This window comes from Gopherus flavomarginatus, chromosome 1, assembly GCF_025201925.1.
Source record: "Gopherus flavomarginatus isolate rGopFla2 chromosome 1, rGopFla2.mat.asm, whole genome shotgun sequence".
In the NCBI taxonomy this organism is placed as follows: domain Eukaryota; kingdom Metazoa; phylum Chordata; order Testudines; family Testudinidae; genus Gopherus; species Gopherus flavomarginatus.
This window is the reverse complement of record NC_066617.1, coordinates 364522915-364543959: the sequence shown is the minus strand read 5'-3', so window position 1 is coordinate 364543959 and position 21045 is coordinate 364522915. Positions and strand designations below refer to the sequence as shown.

Below are 21045 nucleotides of genomic sequence, written 5' to 3'. Positions count from 1 at the left end.
CACACTGTCCTCTTTAGGGCAAAGTGTCAGAGCAGCTCACCTGCACAAGATGTGGGAGTGACCCTGTCACCCTCTAGTGGACGCAGCTTAAATACAGTTGCTGCAGATTGAAATCTGCCTTTGTTCCTCGGAGGGCTGTAGTTTTGGAGGAGAAAGTCTTGCAGTTCATTGCAGGTTTGGTGCGGAGCATAAGGCGCGACAGTTCTTGGTGTGGCTGTGGATGCTGTTACACCAGCTCAGAGCCAGGCAGCTTAGCGTCTCTGCCTGCCACACAATCCTGTCTCAATACAGCCAGCCTGGGGTCTCTTAAAGGGACAATAGCAAGGCCATTGTGGCTACGCTTTACTAGTGTAATGTAGTATCATGGTGTGCATCATTTCTGCCTCAAGTGGCCAGTCCACTAGGAGAGAACAGCCTACTGCTGCTACTAGCTAAAGGAAACGCTCCTGTAGCTCAGATGGCAGATCCCTGTGCTGTGCATCTGCAGGTTGTGGAGCTGAACCTTCCTGGCTGTTTGACTAGCTCCTGGAAAAGCCCTTTCCTTCGTTGAACAGAGAAACGTTTTCCCCAGGCTGTTTCTGCCCCAGTGCTGTGGTGCTAACTGTGGGAGCTGTACCAGGAGTGGATGGGGACCCTTGACTGGCTTGGGTCTGATCCTGAATATGCTGGGGGGAAAGCAAGTCCTTTGAAATACTGACATCTGTAAATCTGGGGACTCGAGTTGAAAGCCAGGACACAGCAGCCTTTATTCACTCCATAATGGATGACGTTCATTACAGCCCTGAATACCGGCTGCTGGGAACCCTGCTGGCAGGGCCGGCTTTAGACCGATTCACTCAATTCCCCCGAATTGGGCCCCGTGCCTAAGAGGGCCCTGTGCCTTTTTAATTTTTACTCACCCAGCGGTGCTCCGGGAGTCTTTGGTGGCATTTCGGTGGCGGGTCCTTCACTCGCTCCGGGTCTTCGGCAGCATTTCGGTGGCAGGTCCTTGAGTGCCTTGAAGACCCGGAGCGAGTCAAGACCCTGCCGTCGAAGACCCGGAGCGAGTGCCGGACCCACTGCTGAAGACCCGGAGCGAGTCAAGGACCCGCCGCTGAAGACTCAGAGCGCCACCGGGCGAGTACGAATCGGGCCCTGCACTTGCTAAAGCCGGCTCTGCCTGCTGGTGTGCTTTCCTCACACAGTATCCAGTGGCGTTTAATTGCCTGCAGCTCTCAGCACATCGGTGCGTCTCTCTGCCAAGCAGCATCCTCTTTGCTTCTCAGACAATGGTTCTGCTGGCGTCTCCAGCAGGCGTATACCAGCTGGGGCTCATTTTTGCTTGGCGGAGGACAAAGCCCCAGGCTTACCTGTTTATCTTGCCCTGTGCAGGGCATCACACGTGTTGCTTGAGCAGTGCTCTGGGAGAGATTGCTCTCTTTGTTCCTGTTCCACCTGGCTTGGCTGGAGATAAGAACGGCCCAAGAGGCACTTTGGCGAGGCCTCCAGATAAACAGCGGCGTTTCGAGTTAATTCCCGGCAGGTGGAAGATGCCACGTCAACAGCCTTGAAGGATGAAGTCGTCTGTATCTACAGAGCAGGCAAAGCCTGTAACCTACTTCGCCCAGTGCCAGTGCCAGTGCCAGCCCTATCTCACTTGCCCCACTCCTGGGGTCCGTTCCAGACGCTGGGGAACATCCAACACTCCTACGTCCAGGCTCTAGTTCATTAAACCAACTCAGTTCAATAAAACAAAGGCTGATGTCCTGCAGCCTCTTCTGCTGTTTGATCAGGGGCCTCTGAATTTCCCCTGAAGGACTCTTGTTTGCCCTTGCCCCTCACTGCAGGTCATGCCACGCAAGCCTTTCCCTCTGGCTGGGTCACATCCTCCTGGGGGTCTGGCTCTCTGGCTCCCAAATAAGCAGCACTGTGACTTCAACAGAGCTATGAGGACTTACTCTAGTGGAAAATTTGGCCCTATATTGTTGCCTTATTTATTATTTTACCAGTGTAAGCAACCCCCTCTTGGGCTGACAGCAGGATTCGAACCCAGGACCTCTAGTCCTCCAAGTGCCCTGAGTGCCTGAGTTACAAGAGCAGCTTTCTCAGGGGGCAGCAGAACCCTCTTCTACTCAGAAACCTCTTCTGTTCTGTACGCTCCTCGTGTGTGTGTGCTGCAGTACCATCCACGCCGTACATATCGACTTATCGCCATGTGATCCTGAGACCCCTGTCAGTCACAGCTCCTTCTTATGCCCTTTCTGACTCCCTTATACCTACTGGCATGCACTGCACCCACAGGCAAGGAAGGCTTCGCTGCTGCAGCCTGCTCACCAAGGAGCTGGAAACAGATGAACGTTAATGCAGCGGCACCTTAGAGGAGTTACTGTTCAGTGATGCACAGCACCCTTCTCACCACCAGGGGGCCCACATGCACAACCCGCTAGACATGCCAAACCCGCAGAAAAAATGCAGAAATTGGGCTTGTTTTTGGCTTAATTGGTGTGTGAATTGCTTGTTGGCTAGTTTTTGGCTTGTCGCTTGTTGTTTCTGTTTTTCAGATCGGCTCCCAGCAAGGGGGGGGACAAGGGAGGGAGAGAGTGGGGGTGCACAGCGGACCCAGACTACAGTCTGGGGGGATCTAGTCACATCGAGTGTTGGGGTTCTCAGGGGTTGGTTTGTTTTGGCCTTGTTTTGAAACGGGATTAGCCTGAGTTTTGGCTTATTGTGAAAGTCAGGGTGCTTATTTACCGCGTGAAAGTTGGCAACTGTGCTCAGGGCCATCCTAGTTATTTTGGTGCCCTACAAAGCCCCAGGCCTCTGCAGGAGGGAGCTGCGGGGTGGGGGGACTGGCCCCAGGCCTCTGTGCGGGATGGGAGGGAGGGGGGCTGGTTACTTCCTGTTGGAAGTGGAGTGACCCGGCCCCAGCCTGCTCTGCTCCCCTGGCTCCCAGGCTTGTGGGGAGGGGGGAACCGGTGAATGCAGGCCTGACTGCTTCTGGAGTCCTCAGGGGAGTGGGGGCGGGGCTGGGGTGGAGCAGGGGTGGGGCACCTGAGGAAGAGGAGAAGCAGGGGCTGGAGCAGCACGCAGCTGCGCAGGGCACCAGGAAATGTGGTGCCCCAAATTTCCTGGTGCCCTGCACAGCTGTGTGCTTTGCATATGCGTAGGGACAGCCCTGACTCTGCTGCCCACAGGACTTTCCATCCTGAAAGCAAAGTGGGGACATAGGCCAGGCATCAGGTTCCAACAGAGGGGAGTGACTGTGCAACAGCAAGTCTAGTTGTGAGGGCACAGGGCTGGGAGTCTGGAGAGCCAGGGTCTAGTCCTGGTTCTGACCTACTGTGCTCTCCCTGACTTCCCCTTTCCGTGCCTCAGTTTCCCCCTGCACCATCTTGTTTATTTAGCTACTCCCTCCCCCTGAAGAGTTGACGTTACCTTACCATGTGTAGGCCCAGTGCTTAGCACCATGGGGCCCTGATCTCACCTGAGATTTGAGGGGGGGTAGCTCAGTGGTGTGAGCATTGGCCTGTTAAACCAGGGTTATGAGCTCAATCCTTGAGAGGGCCATTTAGGAGTCTGGGGATTGGGCCTGCTTTGAGCAGGGGGTTGGACTAGATAATCTCCTGAGCTCCCTTTCAACTGCAGGGAGCATGCGCTCACCCGACACGCCAGCTGTACGCCTTGGAAACAAGGATGCTGCAAGGCTCAAAGACAGACTTAACCGAGCAATTTAGTGGGCACTTTGCTGCAGAATGTCCCATATGCGGACACTGCTGCAGACAGGAACAAATGTTTTAGGGGGGCTACCTGAGGAGAATTAGGTGCATCTCGGGGCCTAGATACCTAGGGGTTGGCTGCAGATGGAGCCAGCTTTTAGCCTTTTTATGAACCTCTGAGCTGCTGAGTCAGAACGTTGGTATTTTCTCAGCTAAAGCAGGAATGGGAGTGCTTAGAAAGGCAGCCTGGGCTTGTGGCTAGGGTGTCGTACTGGGAGATCTCCGTTCTGCCCCTGATCACACTCTGGGACCTTGGCCAAGTGACTCAGTTTCCCCAGCTGTACAATGGGACTGCTGATACTTGCCCACTGCTGCGGTGGCTTTGAGAGTGAAGAGCTGGGGTATGAGGTGGGTCTGTAAGTTGCTCCTGTTGGCTTTGGATCATCTGTACGCTCGGAAGGCCATGCCATGGGATGTCGCCCTGGCTGCGGGGACGTGTGTGTAATGTCATTAAGCGACCTGTGACCCTAGTGTCGGCAGCACTAGGTCGGCAGGCGAGTTCTTTTGTTAGCTTGGCTACCACTTGGGGCAGTGGAGTAACTACAGAGACCTCCTCCCCTCACTGGGAGGAGTGTCCACATTGCAACTGGGCCTCCTTAAGTATAGACGTAGCCCCAGGCGGTCTGCGGGGCTTGGTCACTAGTTGTTGCCTCCTACTGAGGGAAAACCAAGTGTGTCCAAATCAGAGCTAATTCCGATGCTTCTCCTCCCATCACGGGTCAATTCCAAACAGCTCAAGGTCCCCTTCCCACACGAGAGCTGGGCCTGAGCCAGCTTGTAGCTCAGGAGTTAGGCTGGAGTCAGTTCCAGCAAGTCACTCAATCTTTCTGGGGCCATTTCTCATCTGTGAAATGGGGATACTGACGGATCCTTCCTCTGCCGGGTCTGTAAGGCAGAGACCATCTCTTGCTGGGTATGTACAGTGCTCGTGATCAAGGTGCTACTATCATGCACATAACGGTAACGTTGAATTTCAGCTGTCCGTCTCCTGGGAAATGTATCCCCCATCCACTCATCTACCCCACATCCTGCCACGCAGAGCTCCGGGTGGGAGAGAATGAGGCCGTGTAGCTGCAGCACCCCCAGTGGACATCAGCTGGATCAGCAGTGCTCAAAGACACAGTGGAGACCACTTGCTGTTAGCGTAGAGCCGCACTACGTCTGCCCTTACAGAAAGCCTGATAGCGTTTAGCAGGGTTGGATGGGGACCTACGACCTGAACAGGGAAGGATATCCTTTCCACAGGTGGCTGTTGAACCAGGGATACAATGCCCACTGAAGTCAGTGGAAAGACTCCTAGGAACTTCCTTAAATCGGGGCCATAATTCTCTCTCTGAATAATGTCGCTTGACCCACAGAACCAGCAGTGGGGCAGCTCTGGGGCACTGCCATCTCTCGGGCTTGCCCACCAGCGTGGAGTTTGTTCTGTAGTCCTTGCCAGCTAGGCACCAGACACAGCTCTCAGCTTGGCCACTCCAGCCGAGAGAAGAGCATGGCACTCTGTGTGCTCTCTGCACGGCTGAGGCCTAGCTGGATCCCTCCGGGCAAACACGTGAGTGACGCTGGACTCTGCTGGGAACTGGCCGTCAGCCTCTGCAGATCTCCTGGCTGCTGTTGCCAGTGCAGAACAATGGGTCCCAAAGCAGCTGGTGGAGATGCTCCATCCCGCCAGGGCCAGGCAGCTGGCTACCTGCTGCCGACAGCAAAATGCAGCCGGGGATAAAGTGCAGCTCAGAGACTAGCAGAAGGCCGCTTGAGGGCACAGCTTTAATTGGAGCCATGCTGGCAGCGAACATCAGCCTCTTCTCTCATGCAGAGCTGTGTGCTAAGGAAGAGCCTGAATCCAGTTCTGAGTACAGGCCAGTGATCTCTTTATGCAAAGCGAGCTGGTGGCAGAACCTGTAATTAAAGCAATTCCCCAGTTAACACAGTTCTGCCAGGAGGCCATTAGAATTGAAACCAGCTCTGTTTTCTTCCGCCCTTCCCCTGTCTCCAGATGAACAGCTTGTCTCTCTCCCTGCTGCCTGCTTCCACTTATCCAGAGAGCAGAGCAGAGCAGGCTGGTCCTGTGAGCCGCAGGAAGCCTGATCTGAATTTCAACAGCTCATGAAGTGACGGTGTGACTCATCACGGCAGCGTCTGCAGCGCAGCGGGAACCGTGTGCATCAGCTCCCCGGGGCATGCACGGTGCACCTCTCTGCTCCTTTCCCACTGGGGGGGAGATGATGTGGGGAGCGCAGATGGCTCTGGGAACAGGAGGGCAAGCTGAGCCTTTTGGAGTCAGGTCAGCAGCCAGCCTGTCCAGGTAAACTAGGACATGACCCAAACTGTCATCCACCTGAGACCCGTGCTGAGGTCTGTGAAGAGCCCCGGGGCCATGTTCCAGGCTCTTCTGACAGTGATTCCACACTGACCCTGCCTGGGAACATCCAGGCACTGCCAGATGAAGTTTGTTCTCCTGTTCTCGATTTTACGGTAGCTGACAGCCTATGTGACTCTCAGCCCATGCCACAATCTGAGCCCTATGTGCTAGGCTCTGTACATACACAGGGTGGGAGACCCTGCCCGGAGGAGCTTACAGTCTATAGAGACAAGACAGACGACAACATGAAGGTGAACAGAGGTGAAGTGACTTGTCCAGAATCACGCGGCCGGGCAGAGACTGGGAGCTGGGAGTAGAACTCAGCTCTCCTGAATCCTCTCCTGAATCCGTCCTAACATGGGCTTGTCGGCCCCTGCATGGCTAAGCAGGGGGCACGTGGATGCTGCTGCTCATTAACCTGAGCAGGCTTGCTTCACTGTCTCCCTTGCCCCTCCCACATTGTGTTACAGGGCGAAACTGAGGCATGGCAGATGCCAGAGACTCCTGGAAGGACACTAGGCTCTTTGTTATTGCTGCTGATTTTACGGGGAAGGTGCCCAGATGCTCTGGTGCTCGGTGACAGAATCAAACCCTTGGTGGAAGTTGAACGCAGCACCGCCAGAACTTGCACACCACTAATGCTGCCCATTCGCTGTGTCTAGGTCATTTCTTTGCATTTGCTAGAGTCCCTAACGGAATCAGAGCTCCCTTGCTCAAGGTGGTGAGCAGACACGTAGCAAGAGCCTGCCCCCGCCTGAAACAGGCAAAATGACAGGGGCTGCAAGAAAGGGACCGTTATCTTCATTTTACTAATGGGAAACTGGGGCACCAAAAGAAAACAGCGCAGACCCTCAGTGGTATTTAGGTGCCTCCCTCCCAGTGAGAGTTGCAGTGTCTGCAGGGGGGAGTTTGAATCCCAGCAGTACCTACTCATGGTTTTACTGCCGCCTTCCCGGTTTGTCTGACATGGAGACAGTCAGCTCTGTGGGGCCAGGACGTGTGTGAGCAGCACCTACCACAGCAGGGCCAGGGCTCCCGCCTGGGTTCTCAGTGCTTCCACAATCTTAAACTCGCAATCCACTGGGCTGTAGTCATCCAGCCCTTGCCAGGCACACAGGTCTGTGCCGTGCCTCAGCTCATCAGCCCTGCCTCTGACTCTGCATGGCAGTAGGATGCCCTTCCTGTTTCCTCTCCCTGCAGAGCGGAGAGCCGGTGGATTGTGTGCTGGGACCGTGCATAAGTGACCTCATTCTGTACAGCAGAGCTGGGCACAGGCCTTCTGGCACCTCCCGTCGCAGTCACACAGCTCGTTTTATGGGCTGCTAACGATCGCATGTGTTTCTACAACCCTCTCTTCCAAGTGCGGCTGACACGTGGGCCTGCGCGCGGCCAGGGCTCTGAAGGGAAATGGAACTAGCCAGGAGACAATATGTGCCCAGGCCAGGCTGCTTCCCTGGCGTCTTTTCAATCTCATTGTCCTCACCGCTGATACCCTTCTGGGGCTGTTTGGATTAACCCTCTGCTGCATGAACCACGCACACAGCCTCTCCCCCACAGAGCGCTGGGCTGGCCCCTGGACTGACCCGCTGTCAGGCTCACTGCTCAGTATCCCTGGGGCAGCGTGGTCCTAGGGCTGGGGCCAGAGGGCTAAGCGGGCGCTGTCCTGGGCGGGGGTCTCTGTTGGGAAGACTTGAGCTTGGAGGGGAGGGAGATGACTGTAGGTGCGGGGGTGGCTTTAGTGCGGGATGAAATTCCAGGCACCAGGGGCAGGCGTGGGGGTGAGAGCAGGAGAAGGGACGGGGTAGCAGGGACGGAGGAGGGGGCAGGGGCCTGGAGGGCGTGGTGTTGGGGCTGGATGGGTGTCACGGAGTCCCCGGGCGATGCTCTGGAACTGCTCCCCACAAGCCAGTCAGGACTCTGGGGAGCCTCCTCTCCCTTGGAGCAGACTTGTTCAGGGCAAGAAGCTCACACGTCTTCACCTCCTGGGTCTCTCCTTGGAGCATTCAGCATCCTCTGCCCCTCCGGGCGCTTCCCACAGCGAGCCCGCCCCAGCGGGGTCCTGGGGAAGCCACCGGGTCCTGCACCCCCACTTCGCAGTCAGACGTGACTCTCAGCCAGCCAGTAAAACAGAGGTTTATTCAATGACAGGAACAGGGTCTGAAACAGAGCTTGTAGGTACAGAGAACCGGACCCCTCGGCCGGGTCCATTCTGGGGCCCAGCGAGACAGATCCTCACGTCTGCACTTCACTCCTTGTCCCCAGCCAACTCCAGACTCCCAAACCCGCTCCATCCCCTCCTCCTCTGCTCAGCTCCTTTCCCGGGCCAGGAGGTCACCTGATCTCTTTGTCTCCAACACCTTCAGTTGGCAGCTTTGCAGAGGAGGGGCCCAGGCCATCAGTGGCTCGGAGACAGAGTGCCAGGCATTTAGGTGCACTGGCCCCTTCCTCTGCAGCAATCACACACCCTTATTCCACCACCTAGATATTAAGAACTGCCTAGGGGACACTGAGGCACCAACACAGTATTCAGAGCAAACATTAAGAACATTCCCTGTTCATCACAATGGGGAAGGCCAGAGGAAGGGGTGGAGGCCTGGAGGGGGCGGTATTGAGGCTGGCTGGGGAAGGGCAGAGGCCTGGAGGGGGCGGCGTTGGGGCTGACTGAGGAAGGCCGGAGGAAGGGTTGGAGGCCTGGAGAGGGTGGTGTTGAGGCTGGCTGGGGAAGGCTGGAGGAGGGGGCAGAGACCTGGAGGGGGCGGCACTGGGGCTGACTGGGGAAGGCTGGAGGAGGGGGCAGAGACCTGGAGGGGGCGGCACTGGGGCTGACTGGGGAAGGCTGGAGGAGGGGGCAGAGACCTGGAGGGGGCGGCATTGGGGCTGACTGGGGAAGGCTGGAGGAGGGGGCAGAGACCTGGAGGGGGCAGCATTGGGGCTGACTGGGGAAGGCCGGAGGAAGGGGCGGAGGCCTGGAGGGGGCGGTGTTGGGGTTGGCTGGGGAAGGCTGGAGGAGGGGGCAGAGACCTGGAGGGGGTGGCACTGGGGCTGGATGAAGCAGTGAAGGAATTTGGAGAGAGGAGTGATGAAAGGAGGGGGCCAGCGCCGCTTGTTGGAATAGACCAGGGGAGAAGCAGGGAGGTGTGCAGGAGTCAAGGCTGCCGGGTTGGCAGAGGAGGAGAGTCAGGACTAGCTGTGTAGACACACTGGCGACTGATGCTGCATTGAGAGCTCTGGAGAGCAGTGGCTTCTGTGCGTTCCTCACCAGGCTGTTGTGCTGCTGGACCTTCGCCCTGAGCTGGAGTGACGACTTCTGGGTGGGGACAGGAGCTCTGTGTCTATGGCCCTTTCCGGCCAGGGAAGGGCAAAGGCTCTGTGACCTATTCCCAGCCACACCTAGTAGCACCAGGGAAGGAGACAGGTTAAGGGAGCAGCTGCAGGTCCGGAGTCTTGGTTATATTCATCACTCTGTCGCTGTCTCCCTTTGGGCATTGGGACCAGTCACGTCACCACTCTGTGCCTCAGTTTCCCCATTGGGACAATGAGGGTAGTAATGCTGCTCACCCCCCTGTGCAAAGTGCTCTGAGCGCTACACCCTGCCAGCCCTTTCCCGTTCAGGTTTGGATGCTTCCTGTTAGTCGCTACTATCCTCACTGCCGTTCGTGGAGGTGCTTAGCGTGTGTGCACAGCAAGTCGCAGACAAGTACCTGCGACAAGCCCCTGCCCAGACAAGCTGCCCGTCCCTGCTGTGCTTTCATGGGTGGAGTCCCCCAGGGTCTCTCCCAGGGGTGATGGGTTCAGCTGCAATGCTGCACGTGCTGCTGCCGACTGGCTGGAGCATGTTACAGCACAGTCGTTTTTTATTAATTATAATGAGCGTTTAACTGCCCCCTGGAGAGGAGCAGACGTGGCCCAGCAGCTGAGTCAAAGGACGGGAGCCAGAAGAACGGCACAGCGGCACCAGCCTGGTGCCTTGCGGCCCCGGAATCCCATGCCCAGAGCTGAAACAGCCGTGCTGACGCCTTCCCTTCCTGCAGGGGGCAGCACTACGGCCTTGCTCCTTCCCATCCCCCGCTCCTAGGGGCTAGTGCAGCTTCATGGTTTAAGCCCAATCCTGGGTGTCTTAGTCCATCCCTTGTGGTGCACAGCAGGTAACTGCTCGGCTGGCGCGTAGCTGTGCCATCTGGTGAGAGAGCGGCTCCCCCGGGGGATCCTGCCACGCAAGCAATCTCGGAGTGCTTTGGCACGGGCACATCTGGGGAGCTGGCACCCGGGAAATGTTTACAGCAAGCAGCCGGGTGGCCAGCTGGTCCTGAGCCACCGCTAGCTTCATTAGCAGGGAGATTGGCAGCTGGGCGTTTGCTGCCGATTGGCTGCCCGGAGTCTGGGTGCCATGCAGGGAAGGAAAACCTAGGTAATGAAAAGCAGGGGCCTCGTCAAGCTTGTTTGGGGTAGAGTTGCCAACTTTCTAATTGCAAAAAACCAAACACCCCTCCCCCTTGCCCCAAGGCCCCACCCCTTCCTGAGGCCACGCCCCCACTCTATCCCCCCTCCCTCCATTAGGACCACACATTATCACAGCTGCAATGGGTCCATTAACGGCCCACTCCTGAAGCCCCAGTACAAATCCATAAAGCACAGCCACAGAAATGCACCTGTCCAGAGACCTATATCAATAAATCTGTGGAAACTGACACCCACTCCTACACGCAGATACACGTGTATTCATGTGTCCACGTCTGGCATGCACTAACACATATACTGCCACATCATTTAATATTGCAATCGTTTAGTGCATGGAGACCCCAGCTAAGGTCAGGGCTCCAGGGCGCTAGGTGCTGGGCATACACATAAAAAGAGAAAGTCTGCAACAAAGAGTTTATAATGTAGCTAGACAAAGGAGGGGAGAAATGTGTGATATATCGGCTCTTCAGCAATTACTAGTCAACAACATTCACTTTTAAAGAAATAATACATTGCTTATAGAGTTCTTGCCACTTGCGTGGGACAGAAATGCCCCAGGACAGTTCAGGATAGGGTGATGGGGGAGTTTTAGCTGGGCAGAATGCAATTACCAGGGATGGAATTTTGTGAGAACAGGTGGATTACCCCTGCCTTATCCCGGGGACATTTTAATGATGTGCCAAGGGCTCTGTGAAGTCCTTTTGGCACATTGCTATCACTATTGCTGTCATGTGACGTGGACAGTGCCCAGATACTAGGGTGACGGGCATCACTAAGAAACCCTACGATAGATCGGGCCAGGGTGATTTGGCATCATTTTCCATTGCGTTTAGAAGTGGAAGCACAGGTCCAAAGGCACCAAACCAAAGCACAAAGGAGATTTCTATATTCATCCCTTTGCACCATAAGCATCAGGCCATCCCTGCGGGACTCAGGGATCAGGGCGAGCACTGACAGGATCCCAGCCCTTCCTAGAGAAACGCTCCTCTCCCATCTCTCAGAGCTGCAGCCCTTTACCTTGGCTGCTTCCTCCCCCTGGGGTCCCTGTGACAGATGAAGTGTTCGGGGCAAGTGATACAGCACACAGCCGACGTGATCAGAGCACGGCTAGGTGCCTGGCTTACTAGCTGTTTGCTGTGTCCTAGTCCTTCCCATGTAGATGGACAATGGGTGAAAGATGCCATAGCCTGTGACACAAACGCTGGTGACCAATTTTTCTTTCTTCAGCGCTGTGTGGGGAATTAGGCTTTCAGAACTTCTCATTTAAGCACATGATTGTTGTCCAGGCAGGATTTAGGGGCCAAACCGTGATAGAATCGGACACCGACAAATCAAGTGTAAACCACTGGATTTATTAGGGGCTTTGCAAATCTTATTTTAAAGCCATGTCAGATGGATGTGATATATAAAAAGTTGTGCTGCACTATTGCAGATCATCTAAATGACTTTGTAAACTAACGGATACCATCTGTTGGCAGCGTGTACATCTCATAACTCGTCTCAGAGGGACCTCTGGACAGCTCTATTACACTGATTCAAATCTTCACTCTTCTGCTTTCCCTGCTTATGGGTTTCTTTTGAAGATGGAGCCAGAGAGACTCCACCCATGCAGACAGCTCAAATAGGACTAACTGATTTCCCGCAGGACGTTCCTTCGGCCACAGGGAGAACTAGAACTATGTAACACAGGCAAATAAAGACATGAGGAATCCAGCCTGATGCCCCAGCTAACCAAGTCGGCTGTGCCAAACAGAGGATTTTCTCAATCTTGTTAACACATTTAAAATAAGCAGATTAACTTGAACTGGGTTCCTGGATGCACCTGACTGGATTCTGGCAGCAATCCCAGTCAGCTGTTTTTACTGTTTTTACCTTATTGCTGTCTCGAAAACTATACGTTGGCTGATGATCATTGCCCTTGGGAATGCGAGCTGATGAGAGGAGAATATCTGCCTAGCTAAATTCCGAATAAATCCCAAATCAAGGCAACATTCAGCCCAAATGGTCAAGTTTTTCCTAATTCTTGGGTGAAAGCATGAAGGACGCAGAGCCTTTCAGATGTTTCCTGCTTGAAACCATAAATTTAATCTCTTGCACCCAAAACCTAACTTGGTGCAGGCCCAGAATGTTATATTGATTTGCCTGATATTTATGTTGCATTCAGCAAAGGCTTGGTAATGTAACGACTGCCATCTTGGCCATCACCAGAGGTTGACCCTGAGAACTCCAGAGCTACACAAATCTGCCTCTGCAGCATAAGCCAAAGAACAAAGTCCTTAGCTGGGAGTTGTGGCAGATTCACAGCCTGTGCAGACCAGGCATGTGGCGGGGGTGGGGGGCAAAGAAGGAGGGGATTCATAACAAACGCTGATTTGTGGCTTGCCATAGCATCAGGAAAGCTTTCGTCCAAGGAAGCTTGAGTTTCAGGTTTGTATTACACCCGGGTCTCCCCTTTAGGAAATGATCAGGAGACCCAACGTGATGGAAACAGATACAGCTCTCTGATCCAGAGAGCATCCACCATCCGGGGGTGGGAATTGGACTGAGCAGAGAGTAACTGAATATGGAGTTTTCTAGCTATCCTACCAGGCGAGAGCTGGACTATACAGCTGCACTTAGAGACTGTTCCATGGAACAGATATACACAGCAGCCGAAAGCAGGCACCATAATGGAAACAAGACCCAGGCACGAACTCGTAAACAAGCTGTCATGCTTAATGGGGCTATCCTGTATATTAAAAGAAAATCATTCAATAAATAACCAGGAGGAGCACCTTCCCCAGTGTAGGGTCCTTTACCTCTGTGACGGGTTGGATCACGGGTTGGGAACTGCCAGCTGAAGTGCTGAGACTACTTCTGCCCCTGCTTTCCCTGCCAGCTTGGGACCCCAGCACCCTGTCTTGCTGAGCCAGACACGCCTGTCTGCTCCAGCAAAGACCCAGGGTCTGAACCACGTGCCCCAAAGCTGCAGACTTAACTGAAAGCAGCTAACAGAAGTGTTCTTGTGTTTAACACTCAGATGTCCAACTCCCAGTGGGGTCCAAACCCCAAATAAATCCATTTTACACTGTATAAAGCTTATCCAGGGTAAACTCATAAATTGTTTGCCCTCTATAACACTGAGAGAGAGATATGCACAGCTGTTGCCCTCCCCCCAAGGTATTAATACATACTCTGAGTTAATTAATAAGTAAAACGTGATTTTATTAAATACAAAAAGTAGGATTTAAGTGGTTCCAAGTAGTAACAGACAGAACAAAGTGAATTACCAAGTAAAATAAAATAGAATATGCAAGTCTAAGAGAACGGAATACAAATAAAACCTAACCAGTTCCAATAAGCTTCCTTTTACAGACTACTCTCCTAGTCTGGGTCCAGCAATCACTCACACCCCCTGTAGTTACTGTCTTTTGTTCCAGTTTCTTTTGGGTATCCTTGGGGGTGGAGGCTTAAATAGACTTTCTCTTGTGGGTGGAGACCCCCTCCTCTCTCCTATGCAAAGCCCAGCTCCAAGATGGAGTTTTGGAGTCACATGGGCAAGTCACATGTCCATGCATGACTCAGTTTTTACAGGCAGCAGCCATGGCTTACCTGCTACCTTGGACCTCCTCATGTAGACTTCTTATCTGGATTGGAGCTCCCAAGATCCATTGTCCCTTAAGTGCTTCTTGACTGAGCACTTAATTTGCACATTCCTTTCTCAAGAACCTGACCAAATGCTTTACAAAGGCTACTTAGAAATCAAGCAAGTATACAGCCAATATTCCTAACTTCAAGTACAAAAATGATACATGCATACAGATAGGATGAACGTATTCAGCAGATCAAAACCTTACATAGATAGGTTACATGGCATATGTAACATAAAACATATTCCAGTTATATCATATATACATTCATAAGCATATTCCCATGAAGTCTTATGGGATACACTGTCACAACCTCTTCACAAAGCACTGAGGATTTTCTTTATAATGTTAATATTTGTCCTACTTAAGCACCCTAGTGGTGAAAATTTGGCAAACCCAGTGATTTTAATGGCTCATTCTTGGCCAATCCAGCCAATTTAATCTAATCACTAATCACCTTTTTGTGTGCCTGTCTTTGCACCTTTTCTAATTATGTCTTTTTGGAGACGGGGTTACCAGAACTAATGCAGTATTCAAGATGTGGGCAAACCATGGATTTATACAGTGGCATTATATTTTCTGTCTTATTATTTATCCCTTTCTTAATGAGTCCTAACATTGTTAGCTTTTTTTTGACTGCAGCTGCACACTGAGCAGATGTTTTCAGAGACCTATCCACAATGACTCCCTAGTTCTTGTATTATGGGAATAAGTAAATAACTTTTCCTTATCCACTTTCTCCACATCACTTATGATTTTATAGACATCTATCATATCCCCCCTTAGTCTCCTCTTTTCCGAGCTGAAGAGTCCTAGCATCTCTAATCTCTCCTCATATGGGACATGTTCCAAACCCCTAATCATTTTAGTTGCCCTTCTCTGAAGCTTTTCTAGTGCCAGTATATCTTTTTTGAGACTAGGAGACCACATCTGTACGCAGTATTCGAGATGTGGGTGTACCATGGATTTATATAAGGGCAACAATATATTTTCAGTCTTATTCTCTGTCCCCTTTTTAATGATTCCTAACATCCTGTTTGCTTTTTTGACCGCCTCTGCACACTGTGTGGACATCTTCAGAGAACCATCCACGATGACTCCAAGATCTTTTTCCTGATTAGTTGTAGCTAAATTAGCCCCCATCATATTGTATGTATAGTTGGGGTTATTTTTTCCAATGTGCATTACTTTACATTTATCCACATTAAATTTCATTTGCCATTTTGTTGCCCAATCACTGCCTTCGTATTCTGGCCTCTCTTAAACACAAGCAGTGTTGAGGAAAGGTGAAATTATGATGATGCTTTGACCTGCCTCTAATTTCTTTGTGTTTGTCTCTTCTCTTACCAGCTCACCGTCTACCTTGGGAAGAGGGACTTTGTCGACCACATAGATGTTGTGGATCCTGTTGGTAAGTCAGCGTTCGGTTTGGTTTAGTGCAATGTAACAGGGACTTGGTTGAATTCGCAGGGCAGACGTCAAGTTACTAGAAAACACTGTGTGCTGGTAGAAGGTACTTTTGCTTTGTATTAACTCCAAGTACAGCACGTCCAGAACTTTGTATTTCATAACAAGTTTGCTGTACATTCCAATTAGACATCAGATTTAGAGGTTTTCCACAGGAGCATGTTCCCTCCGCTGCTAATGGGGTTTGTTCCAATGCCAGTTTTAAGCATGAAGAGAGAATGTTCTCTCCTCTAACTGCTAAATGACTGGATTCTACACTCCTGAGACCTAGCAGTATTGTTACGGTAGCACCCAGGGGCTCAGGATAATGGCCCCATTGGGCAGGATGGTGGCAGACAGTTCACGCCTCAGCACGCTCCCATTATGATGTAGAGGCCAGATGCAAGTGGGTATAGGTAGACCGGGCATCAGGTCAGGTTAATAAGAACGTGCATTTGCACAGGCTGGCTAGGCATAGTGTCAGGTCGATTAAGTACTATTATTAAACACCTGGATTGCCATAAATAATAAGATCCAGATAGGACAATACAGTAGAGAGGAGCAATCCCAGCTGCCTAGAAGCTTCACAAGAGGGTCTCCAGAGGGGTTTGGAAGGAGACAGGGCTGCAGTTGATGGACTAGTTCTAGCCATAATGATGCAGACCCCTAGTGTGGACATGCAGTGCCCGCATAAAGGGGGACCTGCAGCTCATGGTGTATACGTCCCCTTTAACCCCGCTTCAGTGCATCAGCGGCCTGGGTTTCCACCGCTGTGACTATATTGTTGTGGCAGCTCAGGCGGGGAGACGCCAGCTGAACACAAACCCCCCGTGACCAGGTGTGCTGTCACTTATCAAAATCAGTGGCCAAACTCCCCATTGCTGTGGTGTCTGCAGGTTTGGGCCATCGGTCAGTGCCAAAGTGTGCTTCTGACCCAAACTCAGCAAGCAGAGACACCCAGGTTTGGAGATCACTTCCTTTTGAACACCCCTTCGGTTGGGAATGAGCTGGTTTCTGTGTGTCTAGGCCATGCATGTGCCAGGATAACAGTTGCACTAGCTCTGGGGGAGGTTTATTTTTGTTTCAAGCGTGAAATTCCAAAAACAGTTTCTGATTTAATAAGAGGAGTTCTGGTTGTACATCCCCTGCAGCCTAGTGTCCCCTTTGGAAAACAACAAACAACTTGTCCGGTTTTGGGTGCAGTGACTATCTTTTATCAGGATCCCCGTGAGGGCTTGTCGTGTGTGCAGCTCACATGCATGCGACGCACTATCGGGATTACAACACAGCACACAGCCTCTGGGGCTGAAGGAGCTCCTGGGAGGGTTTGACACAACGGGATTCTGATTTGTCGAGAGGGAACTAGTCCAGCTCCGTTCCCAGCAGAGGTCCCGGGTTACATTGGGAGATCATTTCCCAGGATTTTACTTCGTATTATTTATTATTTGTATTGAAGTTGCACCCAGAAGCCCCAGCTGAATCACAGAATCAGAAAAGATCAGGGTTGGAAGGGACCTCAGGAAGTATCTAGTCCAACTCCCTGCTCAAAGCAGGACCAATTCCCAACTAAATCATCCCAGCCAGGGCTTCGTCAAGCAGGGCCTTAAAAACCTATAAGGATGGAGATTCTACCACCTCCCTAGGTAATCCATTCCAGTGCTTCACCTCCCTCCTAGTGAAATAGTATTTCCGAATATCCAACCTAAACCTCTCCCACTGCAACTTGAGACCATTGCTCCTTGTTCTGTCATCTGCCACCACTGAGACCAGCCGAGCTCCGTCCTCTTTGGAACCTCCCTTCAGGTAGTTGAAGGCTGCAATCAAATCCTTCCTCACTCTTCTCTTCTGCAGATTAAATAAGCCCAGTTCCCTCAGCCTCTCCTCATAAGTCATGTGCCCCAACCCCCTAATCATTTTTGCTGCCCTCTGCTGGATTCCTTCCAATTTGACCACATCACTTCTGTAGTGGGTGGACCAAAACTGGACACAATACTCCAGATGTGGCCTCACCAGTGCCAAATAGAGGAGAATATTCACTTCCCTTGATCTTTTGGCAATGCTCCTACTAATGTAGCCCAATAGGCCATTAGCCTTCTTGGCAACAAGGGCACACTGCTGACTCCTATCCAGCTTCTTGTCCACTGTAATCCCCAGGTTGGAGATTGGAGGCGCATTGTGCCAAGGACTAGACGCACACGTAATAAGACAGCTCATGCCCCAAAGAGCTTAAAATCAAACCAGACCCCAGTCCTGTTATCCTCTCATTTCCCAGCTTGGGGTCTGAGCTCAGAGAGATCCAGGGATTTGCCCAAGGTCCCACAGGGAGTTTGTGACAGCCGGGGATTGAACCCATCTCCCCTGAGCCGGTGCTACAAGCCCAGCCTTCCTACTCATGCCCCTGGATAACATTTTCAGAAGTGACTTAGGCACCTACGTCTTTTGAAAGACCATGTAGTCACTTCTGAAAATGTTCCTCCTGCTGCTGCTCTCTCTCACTCGTCTCCATCTGGGCCTGATCCAAACCCCACTGATGTCCCTGGGAGCCCTTCCACTCCCTTCGCTGAGCATCAGGTCAGGCTGTCTGAGAATGGGAGGCACCAATGGAGAGACTGTAACTGTAAAAGTGCCAGGCAGGGAGGAGTGGCTGGCTTGGGATTGCAAATCCGGCTCAGCTCAGCAGTAACCAAAACCTGTTACTGCCTGAGGGCAGTTAAGAACATAACAGCCAAACTGGGTCAGACCAAAGGTCCATCTAGCCCAGTGTCCTGTCTTCTGTCAGGGCCAATGCCAGGTGCCCCAGAGGGAATGAACAGAACAGGTCATCATCAAGTGATTCATCCCTTGTCGTCCTGTCCCAGCTTCTGGCAAACAGAGTCTAGGGACACCATCACTGCCCATCCTGGCTAATAGCCATTGATGGACCTATCCTCAATGAATCTGTCTAGGTCTTTTTTGAACTCTGTTAGTGTCTTGGCCTTCACAATATCCTCTGGCAAGGAGTTCCACAGGTTGACTGTGGAATTTTGTAATTCCCCTGTCATAAGAATTTTGCAATACAAAACCCAGCCCATAGTGGTACGAGATGGGGTGGTCCAGAGAGTCTGAACTAGAGTGACCACTGAGGGAATATTTCCATCAAGGAAATAATAGGCAACAGTTTGGAACTGGCCTGACTGAGGGCTGAGTAGGCAGAGAGCCGAGAGCAGTGGTCTCTTGCTATGTGGCTGAGGTGCAGCAGGGCCTGGGATGTCGTGTTTGGACCTTGGTAGCAGGTTGGCAGAACTATGTTGCCGAATGGGTGGGGGTGCAGAGAAGAGCAACAGAAAGGATCAGGAGAAAGGAGGGCTCCATTTATAAGGCGGTGCCATGGGGTGACTGGCCCTTTGAAGGGTCAATGGGGCCAGCTTTACCTGTCCCATAATTAGTGGCCTTCCAGCTTAAGCGGGCAGGACTAATAAGATCTGATGACAGCCAGTAAAACACCTGATCAGAAAGACTTACAGGAGCCCAGAAGACAAGTGGAAGAGGAGCCCCCAAGTGGGCAAAAGACCTTATTGTTTGTTTGGACTTCAGTTACCCCAAATGGGGACTGGACCTGGAGCCGCATGAATCCCTGAGAGACGGAGCACCCTAGTGATGGGGAAACTGAGGCAGGCTGCTGCAGAGCCACCCGAGGCCGCAAGGGGTGCTCAGCAGGTGGCTGCCCGGCCATGGGAGGACAGATTAAAAGAGCTGAAATGTGCAGGCTGGCAAAGTGACCGCTAAGGTGGGGAAGCACAAGTGTCCAAGTACTTGAAGCAGGAAGAGGGGAGAATGAGGGAAGGTGGAACCTGGAGGCAGAACTAAGAAGGTGAAATTAAGGCCCAGGTTCAGCAAAGCACTTAGACGCCTGCTTGAAATTAATGGGACTTAAAGCACATGCTTAAAGTCAGGCACATGCTTAAGTGGGTTGCTGCATCTGAGCTTCAGAAAGGGAAGATCGTGGCTGAATATCAGGCAAAACCTTTGTGTGGCTCTCACCACTCCCTGCCCTTAGCGCAAAGGCACCTCCCTGAAACCACCAGCCCCCGCAGGCCTCGCCCTCTCTGAACCAGGCAACGAATGGCACACGTCAACGCCCGCGGCCTCGGAGCGTTCCCTGCAGTACCCAGCCCCTTCTCACTGGACACTCACAGGACTGCCAGGCCAGCTGTTCCCAAAGGAACAGGACATGCCAGCTTGTCAGATTCAACCCGGGACCAGCACTTTGCTCCACACCACAGCCCTGAGCTAGATGCAGAGTGAAAACCAGAATAAGTTTATTGTCAAAGACCAGCAAAGGATCCTGTGGCACCTTATAGACTAACAGATGTTTTGGAGCATGAGCTTTCGTGGGTGAATACCCACTTCGTCAGATTCAAAGACCGGAGATTCCGGAGCTAGTGTATGAGGATGTTGGAAACCAATGGTTACATCTCAAACACAAACTGCTTCCACTAGCCGGTTACCCTCCTGTCGAAAGACATTTGCTCCTCCAGAGTCCTCTTCAGGGTTTCCAACCAAGGCTGGCTGAGACTCTGGTTTCATGAATGCAAACGCACCATGCCTTTACTTCTGGGGTGCTGGATCAAGGAGTGTCCTTTTTGCCTTCTAGAAATACCCCCCAAATTCATTGTCTTTGCTCAGACACAGGATAACCTCACGTGGCTCGTTCCTTTTTCTTTGTGCTCCTTCCCTGTGGGCTTCACATCTCTGTTAACATTTGATTTTGTATCTAAACAGGCATCCACTAAGAGCACTGTGCTTTCTGTGCTTCTTTCAAACCCCGCCTAAGAGAGAGACATTTCTGGAGGAAACCCTGGGTTTTCACCTGTGCTAGTGACTAATCCTTCGATACAGACCTTAAACGTGTATTTTTAGGATATATACATAGCTCTTTCCACGGTAACGTTCAGAGCCAAGTTACACCGTTTGTCTGGAGATGCTTCCCGTCCCGTCACCAGTACCTGGGCATGTGGACTAGAGTCAATTTCTAATTATCATTATTTTTTTTATTATGCACTTAGCTTCCCCGGGTTAATTACTCAGAGTAGCAGAGAGCCATGCATCTCCATTTTCTGTCCTCTTGCACATGGTGGCTTTTTAAATATTTAATTACAGTCCTGCCTTTGATTACTTTAGCTAGGAAAAAAAAAAGCTTTTCAAATTGCTAATTTCTCCTCCCTGGGAATTCGTAAACCTGACTCATCCACGCGTCGAATCCAACATAAGTTAATCCAATTTAACTTTTGCTGATACAAATTCTTCTGCTTTGGTTTTATGTAGCTTCCCCCTGCCCTTACCCCCAACAAACTAATTAATATCAGCACATGGCTGTCACGGATTGGAGCACAGGGGCTTCACAGATTGACATGTT

General features: G+C 51.9%; 1 protein-coding gene across 4 annotated transcripts in view; it reads left to right on the top strand.

Annotated features, from left to right (window-relative positions):
- ARRB1 (arrestin beta 1) overlaps positions 1-21045 on the top strand; it is a 192346-nt gene that overhangs the window by 132043 nt on the left and 39258 nt on the right. For all 4 annotated transcript variants that reach the window (XM_050938248.1, XM_050938009.1, XM_050938088.1 and 1 more), the window contains one exon: positions 15555-15615. In XM_050938248.1, coding sequence (XP_050794205.1) covers positions 15555-15615 — 61 coding nt within the window. The remainder of the gene's footprint in view (positions 1-15554; positions 15616-21045) is intronic.